This window comes from Engystomops pustulosus, chromosome 11 (genome assembly GCF_040894005.1).
Source record: "Engystomops pustulosus chromosome 11, aEngPut4.maternal, whole genome shotgun sequence".
Classification (NCBI taxonomy): Eukaryota; Metazoa; Chordata; class Amphibia; order Anura; family Leptodactylidae; genus Engystomops; species Engystomops pustulosus.
The window spans coordinates 33,807,871-33,822,812 of record NC_092421.1 but is presented as its reverse complement, the minus strand read 5'-3'; the positions used below and the strand labels follow the sequence as shown (position 1 = coordinate 33,822,812).

At 41.1% G+C, this 14,942-nt stretch overlaps 1 protein-coding gene across 5 annotated transcripts in view; it reads left to right on the top strand.

Moving 5' to 3' along the window:
* Window positions 1-14,942, top strand: part of CDH23 (cadherin related 23) — a 708,444-nt gene that overhangs the window by 649,517 nt on the left and 43,985 nt on the right. For 4 of the 5 annotated variants that reach the window (XM_072131217.1, XM_072131214.1, XM_072131213.1 and 1 more), the window contains 9 exons: window positions 4,527-4,985; window positions 6,015-6,131; window positions 7,114-7,338; window positions 7,452-7,621; window positions 9,182-9,319; window positions 10,690-10,809; window positions 11,582-11,759; window positions 13,513-13,724; window positions 14,622-14,816. In XM_072131217.1, the coding sequence (XP_071987318.1) occupies window positions 4,527-4,985; window positions 6,015-6,131; window positions 7,114-7,338; window positions 7,452-7,621; window positions 9,182-9,319; window positions 10,690-10,809; window positions 11,582-11,759; window positions 13,513-13,724; window positions 14,622-14,816 (1,814 nt within the window). The remainder of the gene's footprint in view (window positions 1-4,526; window positions 4,986-6,014; window positions 6,132-7,113; window positions 7,339-7,451; window positions 7,622-9,181; window positions 9,320-10,689; window positions 10,810-11,581; window positions 11,760-13,512; window positions 13,725-14,621; window positions 14,817-14,942) is intronic. The other variant, XM_072131215.1, reaches the window with a different exon arrangement.

Genomic DNA, 14,942 nt, shown 5'->3' with positions numbered 1-14,942 from the left:
GGACACCCTCCTCACTAGGCGGGTGAAGGAAGTTGCTCATTAAGGACTCCAGACTTAAACTGCTGCTGATGGAGCTGCTACTGCAACTACCCCCCCCCCCATCAGCAGCCGGGGCAGAAGTACGTGACCAGACAGAGGATGGACAATGGCGCACATAGAGAGCGGACAACTGTCTGCACAGTATTTCTCTATAGTGTGCCACTTGTTGCTCACTCTCTGCAGCTGGAAAAAAGGCACTCATTTTGGACAGGTAGCGAGGGTCCTAGAGGGTGGAGAGCCAAAAGTCATCCCTATGCCGGATGTTGACTATTAGGCTGTCACTAGTTGGGCAAAGCAGCATTCTGCGGGTCATCTGCGCAATTGACTCTGAGGGACTCCTGGCCTCCATTTCCACTGTATAGTGCCACGGTGCTTCTGGGTCATCTGCCTCGTCTTCTACCTCCTCCGGATGCTCCTGCTCCTCCTCTCTTGTCACCTGAGTGGAAAAACCACTGATTTCACCAGACACTGCTTGTGCTCCAATGTCCTTCTCATCCTCCGGTTCAGCCCCCACTGGACTCGTGTGACCATGAGATATAGTCACCACTTCTCCAGGGCCCTGAACTGACAGACTTTGCAGCATCTGTTCCAGGACATGAAGAAGTGGAATGATGTAATTCATCCCGGAGTCCTGGCGACTGACAAATAACATGGCCTCTTCAAAGGGCCTGAGCAAACGGCAGGTGTCACGCATGAGCTACAGGGGCTGACATCAAAGATACACAGGGGAGTACTCCTGTCCGCTTGCATCATCAAAAAATCATTAATGGCTTTTCTCTGTTCATACAGGTGGTCTAACATATAACATCCACGCTGCCATGCACCTTTGAAGAAACAGATAAGTTCAAGGACTGGCCCACCTTCTGTTCTACATATTTGTGAAGGGCTAATACTGACTTTTTGGAAAAGAGATTTCAGCTTGGAACTCTGTCACAGGTGTCCCTGCAATCCTGGTCGCGGATCGCGGGCACACCCGCGCTCCCCTCCATGGCGGTGTCTCTACCCCATCCCTGGACTTACCTTTCCTGGCTCCTGGTCTTCGGCGTGCAGGCTGCACATCCCCTGCCTTCCAGGCCGCGCGTTCCTGCTCCTAGGGCACGCGCACGGTGACTCCTCAGAACTTAAAGGGCCAGCGTCCTTTCCATTGGTGCTGGTCACTTACGGGTTTCCTATATAGTCCGGCGGTTCCCTTCATTCCCTGCCAGATCTTCAAGTCTTCCCAACTGAAGTAAAAGCCTCCTGTGTGTATCCCGAGGTCCCGTTCCTATGTGTATACCGAGGTCCCGTTCCTGTGTGTATCCCGAGGTCCGTATCCTGTGGTCCATGTCCGGTGGTCTGTATCCTGTGGTCCATGTCCGGTGGTCCTTATCATGTGGTCTGTGTCTTATCATGTGGTCTGTGTCTGGTGGTCCGTATCTTGTGGTCCATGTCTGGTGGTCCATATCCTGTTGTCCGTGTCCGGTGGTCCGTGTCCGGTGGTCCGTATCCTGTGGTCCCTATCCTGTGGTCCTTATCCTGTGGTCCGTTCCCGTATAACTGTGCTCCTGCTGTAACGTACAGGGTTCCAGCCCAGTGGTGACCTCCTGCCTTCCTGTGCTTCTGCCGTGCCTTCCAAGGTCCCAGCCCAGCGGTGTCTTCACTCCATTTCAGCAATACCAGTGCTCATCTGCGTTCCTGCTGTCATCTCAGGTTGTGACTGTTTCCTGCATTTATTACCTTGGCTGCCACTGCGGGTCCCATACCATCCCCCGTGGTGGTCCAGAGGGTCCACAGACTCTTCCCAAAGAGACTCTCGAACCGTGACAAACTCTCCACCTTGGTTGGGAATAAGGCATTAGTTCTCTGAAGGGTGCAGAGTCTACGACTTGGAAAGGGAGGGACTGCAGTACCAACAACTTGGACAGGAGTACGGTCAGTTTCTGCACCTTAGATGGCTGGATGCATACAGTTGTTTGTAATCGCCTCGTGCAACGACTGCTGGCGCCATGCATAGCCAGGAGCAGGAGCATCTGGACCGGGAGATGAAGTCAAAGACAAACAGCTCCCTTCGGCAGAAGTGCTGGAACCTTGACTGGCTGAAATTGCATGAGTGCCACTAGGTGCTGTTGCTGTTGCGGCAGGATGGACCAACAGATCTGAGACACGTTACTCCCATTGGATGGTGACGCTGCATGTGTTGACGCAGGGCCGTGGTGCCAACGTTAGCTCTATGGCCACGCTTCACTTTCTGTCCGCAGATTCTACATATACACACGCTCAGCTCCTCTGGTGTCATAAAAAACTGCCACATCGCTGAGGGGGTGATTTTACTGCCAACACTCTTCACTGAGTGACTAGTAATGCTGCTGCCACGCTGAGCCCCTGTGCCACTGCTTACTTGGACTTGCGAAGCAGAGTTTGCACCCCGCGGCCGTTTGCCACCTGTCCTTGCACTGCTGCCACCCTGCTAACTCACGGCCACAGTAGGGACCTGCTGCCTGCTCCGCTGCCTGACGTGCAAGCTGACAAACTCTTATTCCGATGATGATGAAGCCCTGGCTTCACCCGACTCCCAAGTGCGATCGGCTACATCATCGATTTGTGTTTCGCTGTCACTGCTATTCTCCTCAATGGTCTCAATGTCCTCAATGAATTCATCCTTGCTGTATAGGGGCGCTGAGCCCAGACCACCTAGTAGATCTCTGGCTGAGGGAAATGAACAGAACAGAGACTGGTTGAGGACTGGTGAGGACCTGGGCCGTGCCAACTAAGGGTTGTATCTGACGAACCCACGGACTCTCGGCTGGGGTTGTCAGATGTCATTTGGGAGGAAGTGGATGACCTAGTCAACCAATCCAGAACCTTTGGGTTGTTAATCAACACACTAGATGACACGGCAGTTGTGGCCTCACCTCTGCCGCGACGTCCCCTTACTGTGCTGTGACCTGTGCCTGCTTCACCTTCCACCTCTCTATCTGACATATTGGTTAATAAACTATGTTGATTAGACACTGATTTCTTTATATTTACTTTATCAACAAAAACTCACTTGAAATGGGGGGTTTTCAGAACCACAAGAACTAACACCTTGGACTTGGAGAAAAAATTACAGCAGCAACTATGTGGATTTGATACAGATTCCTTGATATCTACTTTATCAACAAAAAAGCACTTGAAATGGGGGGTATACTGAACCACAAGAACTGACACCCTGGTCTTTGAGTAAAAAATCATTCCAGCAGCTTCTGAGCACAATGAGATAGACGCTACAGACAGCTGCCTGTTTTTATAGGGCTGTGACATCAATAAAGCCTGGCTTTCATGTCTGCACATGTGATCGAGGGTGTTCTTTTCTCCTACCCAGAATTCTCTGCCCCATGTAACACGTTCTGCTCACGCCCATTTAGCTAATAAAGGGGGAAAAATAAAAACTTTGTTCCCACGAATCATTGTAAACTTCGAAATCCTGACGAATCAAAGTTTTTCTGAAATTCAGAACGAATTCCAATTCATTGGAATCGATTCGCCCATCTCTAATGTTCACCTAACAAGTTTTTGACAGTCAGCTCTCATCCATTGCACCTATAGGTAAGCACTTGTGGATCAGCCGTGTATGTGTATAGGAAGGTGAGACTGATCTGGCAGTGGGCTATCTCCCTAAGGCTCTTCCTCAGTGTAATTTTATGAACATCCCGTACACATTAGATGGTCATCTGGTCCCACTTAAAATCTGTGGGTTTGGCTACCAATCATTTATTGTGTATCAACAGCTAGAGAGATTGAGAGTGGGAGCTGGGAGCTGATCCATGGTAGATGTGTAATGCAAAAGAATATTAATAAGGAGTAAAAAAGTTGAGTTGTTACAGGGGCAATGAACCCCCACCAGCACCAATTGCTGAAAGTAAAACTGGGGGCTATGGACTAACATCTATTAAATTAATGGGTGGGATTTCTTTAAATATTAAGCTGACCAAAAGTTGATTGAAGACCATATAATACCTCTGTCTCCTCGAATTTGCGGCTACTGTTGTTTCCTGTAGGCAGATTTAATTCATAGCCGTATAAAGAGTACCAGCTAAAACTTAAAGTAGTCTTATGGTTCTGCTAAAATTAGAAGATGTGAATGACTTTGTCTCTGTATAGGGGTCTTCAGCCATTCGATAGCAGTCATCAGTGTGGTGTTCAGATTTGACTAAAATATAATACCTTTTAAAAATGAAACATATTAGAAGGTAGAACTTCATATTTCGAATGTGCTGTAGAATAATTCACAGAAGACTAGAGAACATTATGAAATATTGTCCCACGGGACAGAAAAACTCAGAGAATGTGCGAATATTGACCATGATATTCAATAAAATCTTTAGCAAAAATTAAAAAACATACCATTAAGCCATCATTCCCAGTAATTTGGATTCATACGTTACTGTGTGAAGGTTTCACCAGGATTGATTTTCTGCTTATATTTCAGTGATACTCTAAGTCTGATGAATATATTTCTCTCTTAGGTTTTTCTGTTGTTCAGGTGACAGCAACCGATGCAGACAGTGGACCAAACCAAGAGCTAAGCTACAGAATCGAGAGTGGTGCCCAAGACAGATTTCGTATTGACGCCATCACAGGTGTCATACGTGTAGCCAATGTGACTGTGGATCGGGAGGAAAAAGATGCCTACAAGCTGATGGTTGTGGCCACGGACCATGGTACCACTCCCTTGACAGGAACCACCACTGTAAATATCTTGATTGATGATGTAAACGACTGCCCTCCAGAGTTTGTAAATCCAGTCCAAACTGTGAGTGTCTTAGAGTCTGTTGAAGTGGGAACAATTATAGCCGAAGTTACTGCCATCGACCGAGACCTCAATCCACGACTCCAATATTACATAATTGAAATTGTGGCCACTGATGACACCAATGCTATTGTGCCTGGCCAGCAGGCTGCTTTTAGTATCAACTTCAACACAGGTATTTTGATAAAATATTATTGTCAAAGTGAATATACAGTCATTACACTCTTTTCTGCATGTACTTTCTTCTGTACTTTCTTCTATTGCCTTTCTGATCCCCTTACTAACAGAGCTACTATCAGAAGCAACCTGGCCCCATATAGAAAAATGATCAGAGCATCATCTCATTCCTGCTTTTCTATCTTGAGGAAAGGAGATGAATATACTATTTAATATTTGTGTACACAGATGTGAGGTTCAAGGGCACCCATGGCTAGGGGTGAACCTAGTCTCTGTTATGTGAGGCAAGCTATGGAAAGGTGCCCCCTCCACCCCTTATCCCTGCCAAAAGTTATATTTTGGTGGATTTTTATGCAGTGTATCCCACCCAGGATAAAATCGGGTATAAAGAGATGCTGATTTTAGCTGCTAACTGCATAAGCAGTCAGTTTCAAACACGTGTGCCTGATACTGCCCCTTTCATTCACGTGGTTCTCTCCTGAGGCAAGAGGCTCAACTTAGCTCATGGCACATGGACCACTGATGTGGCCCCTTGTTGCAGTAACTCCTGATGATAGCCCTGCTTTCTCCTATTAATAACCCTCTAGACTCTTGTTTCCTGCTTTGAATGTATCATGTTACTAACCAAATAAATCTTTTCTTTTCCTTATGGCTCACAATCCTGAAGGTTTGATCTGTATTTCTGTAAAACCTTTCCCTGTCTGACTCATTCGTTGTCCTCCTGCATCACCATCATCACCATGAAAACTGTTCTCTGATACACATTCATAGTCATTGCTGGCAAGGACGGTCATCTTAAAGGGCAAGTGTCCCTTTATTGGTTGTTGCTAAGCCTATGCAGACTGAACTTGGAGTGTCTATGTTTGTAATTAATAAATGGAAATGTTCACATTTTTTGAGGCAATGTCAGGCATATTAGGAGAATAAAATACATATATGATATAGTTATAAGTGGCGGCATACATTGTTTTTATTATTATTAAGAGGAGCTGTTTCCTTTATTTGGGACATTTTCTTTCTTTTTTAGGTGCAGTAATTGTAAATAACCCATTGAATAGAGAGCTAGTGGCTACTTATGAGGTTTCTGTCTCCGTTTATGATAATGCAAGTGAGGTGGTGGAAAAATCGGTCAGTGTCCCAAACGGTATGTATTCAATGTTGCTGTGAAGTATGATATCCTGACACTAACCTTGATAAAAAAAAATATCAAATCTGCAAAAGAAATACTCTAAATGACCACACATAAGAATATATTATATTGATTATAATGTAATTGAAAGGATAAGTTTATTAAGGGCAAACTGGACACTTGAAAAGGTGGTTCTAGTCCTCTGTTGGGTTACCTCTGGCATGAACACAAGATCAGAAATTCTTAGACATACTGGACTATGGTATCCTGAGTCTCATTTTACCTAAAGGTGTTGAATTGTAGATTCTGCACACTCAGCAATCCTGGAAAGTTGGCAGGCCAAGTGTTACAATCTGAGGGAGATATTACAGTGAATGTCAAAGACTTGCGGACTGTGGAGTTCTGTCTGTTAATTCTCTGACCCATGGTATTTCCTATATTTTCCTGACCCAACCTCATGTACCAGCCTTTTCATGTACCAAATAAATAACCAACATTCTTGACCAAATAGCAACTATGAAAAAGAGCTACAGATCTGGTGCCATTTTGCCCATCTCTAACTGTACACTATTTCAGTAAGGCCACTAATTGCACTTCTAGATGGGAACTATTATCTACCATCAGTATCTAGTACATCACCCAGAAGGAGACTAAATCTAGCCATAACAACCACCATTTCATCATCAGATGAAATTTGTCAATACTTTTCAACCAAGGAACCCTAACCATCCAACCAAATTGCCATGATGGTGTCATGACCCTTTTCCACTATTCCTAATCACTTAATGAAAACAGAAAAAGGCAGTGGATTGGATGCTTCTTTGGCCACTCTTCTCTGATTAACTGAAATATCAAGAAGCTGACACACCATCCTAATCCTTACTTTACCCCTCTAAACCTAGCCTTGTTATTGTATTAAAAAATATTAATTTTACTCTGAAATTCTCTCACATCCTCAAGTTATTATTGTTGACTGCATTTTATGTCTCACTCACAGCCAAACTAACGGTCAATGTTTTGGATGTCAATGACAACACTCCCAGATTTCGTCCTTTTGGAGTTACAGTTTTTTCTCAAAGGATAATTGAAGGTGCTACCCCAGGAACCACACTGCTATCTGTGTCTGCGGTAGATCCAGATAAAGGGCTCAATGGTCTGATAACTTATTCTCTGCATAACCTTGTACCATCAGGATATGTACAACTTGAAGACAATATGGCAGGTATGAGAATATAAAGTCAATGTCATAAGCTACTTCCGAATATTACTGTTTGACATTTATAATGTAAATTTTGCACATTAAAAACATAAGAACTTTTATTTTTTATGTAACAGGAAAAATTATCGCAAACCGTACTGTTGACTATGAGCAGGTGCAATGGTTAAATTTTACTGTTCGGGCCTCAGATAATGGTTCTCCGCGTAGATCTGCTGAGATTCCAGTTCACCTTGAGATTGTGGATATCAATGACAACAATCCTATCTTCACTCAACCATCATATCAGGTAAAGAGTAGTGGTGCCTGAATTATTTAATATCTGTCAAATTAACATATCAACATTTTTTTTTATGTGTGTTTTGATGTCAATAAAAGTCAGTAGGTAAGATTGGCCATTGTTGAATTTGTGCAGCGTTCCTGTTGTGTGTGACCTTAGAGTCAAACTAGGGTGCTTAGGGGTATCTTCAAAATTTTAGGTTCACTATTTTATTATATGGACACCTGATTGAGTATGTGTATATATATATACTGTATGTTTCTGTGTGTAGTAAAGTAATAGGCTTCACTGCTTGTGCAGGGGTTAGGGGCTAATCCAAGTTCCGATGCCCGCCAGATAAATACTTTGTTCTCATGTCATCCAATTCATGACTGAAAAAGTTCATGGCCCAACCTGAAAAATCTTGAAAAAAGTGTACAAATTATATCATAACCTTCATTCTTTGCACTACAACTACTACTGATGCTGGGTAATGAAATCTCCCAAAACTTCTTGTTGGCTCATTGTCTGCACAGATAGTACACATTTCAAGAAACATACATAATAATACAACAGATCTATATTCTGCAGACCAAAATGATGTATGCTGATTTTACTACAGTGGGAACATAGAGGTGACAGGTGCTACTATGTGGAGGCATATACATATTCCAAGATATGCATTTTAATATTGGGACTTTTCCCATGCTTATGAACACCTCTCTCAAGTGTGTGGGGAGGCACGGGGAACATGCTGGTGCAGGATGAGGACACGCTGGGGTTTATTTACTAAGGGTCCACGGACGCACTTTGGTTGGATATTCCGACGTTTTCTTTGGTTTACTACGGATGTCGCAGAAGTGATTATAAGTTGCATGCAGGATTGTGTGCTGTATCTTATCTGGGACAGGAAATGAATTAGAATGTCACTAGGTTACTAAATTGCTCATTTACTTAAAGTATTTAACCTACATATTACGACACAGACCTATTTTTAAAACAAAGCCTTATAAATATTTTTACAATGAAATATTTATGACATATCCCAAAAATATGGGTCCCCATGCTCATGAGAGAGGTTGTCAAATGTCCACAAACTAGAATATAAATAGCCCAAGAGAGCCCATGAGGCCAAGAACATATTTTCTGAAAAGCCCTTGATAGTCAGCAATAGATGAATAGATAACAGTGTTGCTCAAGCCTTTTGTTACTGACGGGTTCAGCAAACTTGTCAAGCACTTAAGGTCAGCTACATATGTTAATCTTGCTGCTTTTTATTAGATGTAGGTTAATTAGGCAGGATTTCCTCTAAACCCATTGATGACGAGCAAAGATGTACTGTTTGCATTGCTAGATTCATTGACTTAGTTTAAAAGGACATTAGGGCGGTATTATCTTTGTATGTTTTACAAAGCTGTGTTCACTATGTATCCATGTCAGAATCTCCATAAGGAAATCCTTGAATGCTGCAGAAACATAGCCGAGACTGTCAATTAGGATTTATTTTCTTGTGTTGTAAATAAAAGTTGATGTCTAAAAACAAAATAGTTTTTACATATTGATTTGTAAAATATCCCCTTTTTCTTTAAGAAATCAGTATTTGAGGACATTCAACTTGGTGCAACAGTCCTACAGATTAAAGCAACAGATGCAGACTCGGGGCGGTTTGCGCTCATTCAGTATAGCCTTGTTGATGGAGAGGGAAGATTTGGGATAAATCCTACAACGGTAAATTATTGAATTGTTATTATGTTTACATGAGGTTCTGATGTTGATGTCTGATGTTGTGTAAAATGAATAGTTTACACCACCACGAATGTATGAACATTGGGACAAATGTATGTGACGTACCCGCATTCTCTGGTAACATCACGGAGCACACCTACAGTAGTGAGCCTCGAAATTTACCACAGAAAACCCCACCTATCCAAAATGGCGTATTTAAGCTAAATTATACTTTCCTAGCACCCAGCACACTTTACTTAATTACATAATGTAATTAAATGAAATCACCAAATTTACTTTACTTAATTTGAAGGATATCTACCATCGGATTTACTGATGGTAGATGTCACAAACTTACTTGCTTGTTATGTCTGCCAGGGGATTACTTTGCTTTTCTTACAGATGGGATGGGAAAAAAAGGACTTAGGCAGCCTGTACAAAAGAGAGTCCTGTAATTGATATCAAAGGTAGACTTCAACTACTCCAGTGACATAGGCTAAACAGCCTCTGGCTCATTTGAATATTTTTTATACAATTTATCTACAGAAGTTCTCAACAATTTAATATCTCCTAATACAGATCAACCAATTAGCTATATGATTAGCTATATGATAAGCTTTACCAGTGAGTAATAGAAATACCTGCACCATGGGGAACAGCAGGACACTATTCTGGCAGTCCTTCCAGATAAAAAAGGGAGTCCCAATAGACTGATCTCTGGGCATTCCGCAGCCCTTTCATTTAAGCACAGGGGTTTTTGTAAAAGACAAAGAAAGCTTAATGTTTATAAAGGGCCTGAAACACAATAATTGAAAAAAATTCCCTTGAAATTGTCATCATTATAAACCTTATACTCCTTTATCTAATATATAAAGCTGAGTGCATGTGTGTGTTTATGTATGTATGTCCGGAATCTATGTATATATGTATGTATATATTTATGTATGTATATAGGAATGTGCCCCGTTTTGTTAACAATCGCCAAATTTTGCACAGACGCTCTCTATGACTCAGAGAATGCCATAGACTTGGTTTTGAGCCGAAATTTGCACCCCAAGCTTTTCAAAAGTCAAGAGGCTGTGAGAGACAGTCATTGAAAAAGATGATCAGAGACAGTCACTGAAATAGACAATCGCTCAAAGAGACGGTCAGAGACAGTCACTCAGAGAGATGGTCAGAGACAGTCACTCAAAGAGACGGTCAGAGAAGGTCACTCAAAGTGAGATGGTCAGAGACGGTCACTCAAAGTGAGATGGTCAGAGACGGGCACTCAAAGAGACGGTCAGAGATGGTCACTCAAAGTCACAAAATGTTACTATACATAAAGTTATAACCAGCTTTGAGGTCACTTTCACTTGATTTTTTATTAACAGGGGGATATATACATTCTGTCTCCGCTGGACAGAGAGAAAAAGGATTTTTATACACTAACCGCAATCGCCAGAGATAATCCCGGTGATATTGCAAGCAATCGCCGTGAGAATTCTGTACAGGTAACTTTACTTACATTATATACAACTGGAAGAACATTATCTATAGCTTTGTGCCAGCATTTGGGTGTGCAGATATCAGCATCTCAAGTACTTTTTGAGTGGAGGAAACCACTGATCCAATCCAAAGAATTGCAATTTATTTTTATAGTTATTACATGGGACTAGTGTTGAGAGGGCCCAGCCCCTATTTCATTAAAACTTTGCGGCATGGTTTTGCTAAAGCACCCACCTCCCCCCACTGGCTGCTGCTAATGCCCATGATTTGTGTCAACGCTTATAAATCTCAATGAAGGACCCTGCCATTTTTGGTAGATCATCGCTCACTTTGCATGGTGGGAGATTTCAACGAGAGGTCCCCAGTGAGGGAGGGTGGGAATGAGGGAGTTGAAAGAGATTTTGGTGGGTGATTCACTGAATAGAAATTCCTGAAGGAGAGGGAAATTAGGTAACAGACAATGGAGAAGAGATATAACGCTCTTTGTGACTTTGTAAGCTGCTGGGAAAGTGCCAGTTACATTTGGTTTAATGATGGAAACCTGTGGCAGGTACCATTTAAGTAAAATTGGAAGATCCTTATCCCTTTGAACATTGAAGATCTTTAAGTTTTATAATACAGTCCTGGATTTTGTTTTAATACAACATAACCACTTTAACATTTATTGATCTCATACAGTAATGATGTTGATCTGTCTCACACTTACATTGTTGAAGCACTTTCCTGTATGTGACAGGCTCTAACCACACTATGGTTTCTGTTTGTTCTGTCTATAAGGTTCTTATCACAGTCCTGGATGTCAATGACTGCAGACCTCAGTTCACCAGAAGTCAGTTCAGCACCATTGTGTATGAGAATGAACCAGAAGGCACATCCGTCATCACTGTGTCGGCCACAGACTTGGATGAGGGAGACAATGGTGTGGTGACATACTCTTTGCAGGGCCCTGGTTCTGGTGTGTATACTAATTATATGAATATGTAAAGTAGAACTTTTGAGAACTGTAACTTAAAGCGGAAGACAAGTTTAGTGATGTTCTAATTCCTATTAAATTAGAGTTACACAATTTCCTGTACGTACATAGAAGAACCTCACCTTCTCCTTTTTCTTTTGTTTAAGGAAAAGACACAGAAATCATGTTAACCAAACCTCATGTTTAGCTTTTGAACAGCTTCTTTAGCTGTTTTTATTTCAGGTTCAAAAAGTGAGCGTTTTGAAAATGTTTTTTTTTTTGGCTGTTGAATTACCATATGGGTCACACCCATTCAAAATTGACAATATGTGTTATTATATATCAATACAACAGAAATGTCTTTAAAGGACATCTTCAACAAGGATTGTAAACCAAGAATACTGACATACTGGTGTGTGAACCCCCCGCCCCTTCCCTTTGGCAGGATCTGCTCTTCTTTTAGCTAATTATGCCCTGGTTTTTCCAAAACGGCTTTTAAAATGAGCCTGAGGGGCTCCAGGTTCCATAGGCGTTAATAAGCCCCTCAAGATTATTTGCATAATGAGGCTTTTTTTTAATAAACACAAGGGCATGAGAAGCTTAAAGAAGAGCGGATCCTGTTAGAGGGGAATACACCAGCATGAAAGTGTGCTTGTTTTACAATCCTTGATCCTGATGGTAGATGGAGAATCTACATAAATTAACCATACACGACACATCTAAGTAATTCAAGTCCCCGCCTGAATATGGCAGAGATTTTGCCTGATTTTTAGACCAGGTATGACTTGGTATAAACTAGTCAAACCTGTTGGAAAGCCGGAGAGAGCAGCAGACTGCCATGTTGGATTTACTAAGAGGCAGGAGCCTCATAGTAAATCAGTCAAGTGATATGCTGCTGGGGTGGGGGGACATTAAAGGCTGGCGTTTAAAATGCATTCCTCCTTAGGTTTTATGACACTTCTGAACATGGCTTAGCTCAGTCAGTGTATACAAAGAATTCAAGCCAGCTACAAGTAATTTGTTACAAGAGATATACATACATTTTTGTATAATTAATAAAGTATTTAAAGTATCATTATGCAATAACAGGCAAGTAAATAATGTGATCAAGGACCACTCTGGAGTCTTTGATACACATAAGATAGTAACCTGAAATTAGTAGGTTCAGATGACTAATGTATAAGACTACTTGGTTAAAGGAATCCCACAACAATATAATTTCTCAGTCCCCATTATGTGTGTATGTATATATATATATATATATATATATATATATAACATCATATATAATAAAGTATAAGCCGATCCAAATATAACCCGAGGTACCTAATTTTACCACGAAATAAATGGGAAAATCTATTCACTCAAGCATAAGCCTAGGTTAGGAAGTGCATTAGTAGCAACCTCCCCCCGTATATAACTAGTAAGCCTCCTGCTAGCCAATCGCCTGCTTCACAAAATATAGCCTGCCAGCCCTTGGCCCCCCCAGTATATACCCCCAGTATATAGCCAGTGCACACACTATATGACATCATAGTGTGTGCACTGCTGCTGGTAGCAAGAAGAGGAAGCATGAAAAAGGCCTTTCGATGCTGGCACACAGAAAGAAAGTAGTACAACTGCGGGGGGCATCGGAAAGGTGAGTATTGAGTTTATTTTTTTTATAGACTCAAGCATACTTGATTATCTACGGTAATAAAAGTTTTTTTTATTATTATTATTGTTTTTGATAACTAATGTGTTTATTATTCCACAGTTGCCTTCCTTATTGATAAAGACTCTGGTCTGATAACATCCAGGAGACTTCTGCAGTCCTTTGAACGATTTAACTTGACAGTTGTAGCAACTGATAAAGGCCGACCTCCATTATGGGGGACCACCACGTTAAGAGTGGAAGTGATTGATGTCAATGACAATCGCCCTGTGTTTGTCCGACCTCCCAATGGTACTATTCTTCATATAAAAGAGGTAAAACGAAGAATCATCAGATTGCATGTATTGTAATATAGAGCAGGAGGAGCCAAGCAGAGTGTACAGCATGTTATAAAGTAATTGTCTTTGTTCCTTGCATAGATGTATAACATGCTGTATGCAGATAGAACACTATGTGCAATCTTCTGAAGTCCTTCTGCTCTATAACCTTCTAGCTGCAGATTATGCATAATCTCATATATTCTGAGCTCCTCCTGCATCTCGAAAAGCATGTTTGATGCAAAAAGTGTAATATTACGCACAATACACACATGGTTGTCCTGATTACAGAGCAGTTAACCCATTAAGGATACTTTAAAACCTATATTTTTGTTGAAATTATGTGTACTTATTTAAAAAAATGGAAATTTGGTAAAAAATTTGCAATTTTATGATTTCTAAATGCTATGTTCATTATACAGTTAGTCTAAGTGCCCAAATCGGTTACTAACATTAACCATACCTCTGCTTTATAATTTATTTATTTTTTTGTTATCCTGTTATAAACTACAGAATAATTCAAGTCTCTTTTCTATACTGTTCTATAATGATGTGTAAATGATTTCTCAGAATAGCCATTTTATTCTGTTCCCCACAGCATTTTGTCATTATGTTATGTTTACCCTAAAAATTATGCTCTTGGAGAATACAAGTTCTGCAGCAAAAAAACAAGCCCTCATATGCCAAAGTCAAATGAAAGTTAAAAAAAAAAATTATGTCTTGTGGATGAATAAAAAAAATGCTTTCTCCTGAAACCCCCAACAGTACACATTTGTGTATATACATAATTGTAAATCTAGATTATTAAATGGAGTTGGTCAAAAGAGATAATGCATTGCCCTCTGCTGGACAGAATATATATTTAAACTTCTATGCATTTTCTTCTTATTAAAGGAAATCCCATTGAAGTCCACTGTGTATGAAGTCTATGCCACCGATAACGATGAAGGCTTGAATGGTGAAGTGCGCTACAGTCTGCTTAAAACGGGAGCCGGGAATAAGGATTGGGAATATTTTAGTATTGATTTAACTAATGGGCTCATCCAAACAGCACAAAGATTGGACCGGGAAAAACAAGCCATATATAATGTGAGTAACTGAAAAAAATGATATATAATAATGAGGAAATGAACAGTTGTTTTACTTGCCACACAATTAAATTCTGCTCACGGTCGACTAATTTCACTTCTTTTTTTTTTTTTTCAAGAATTGCAA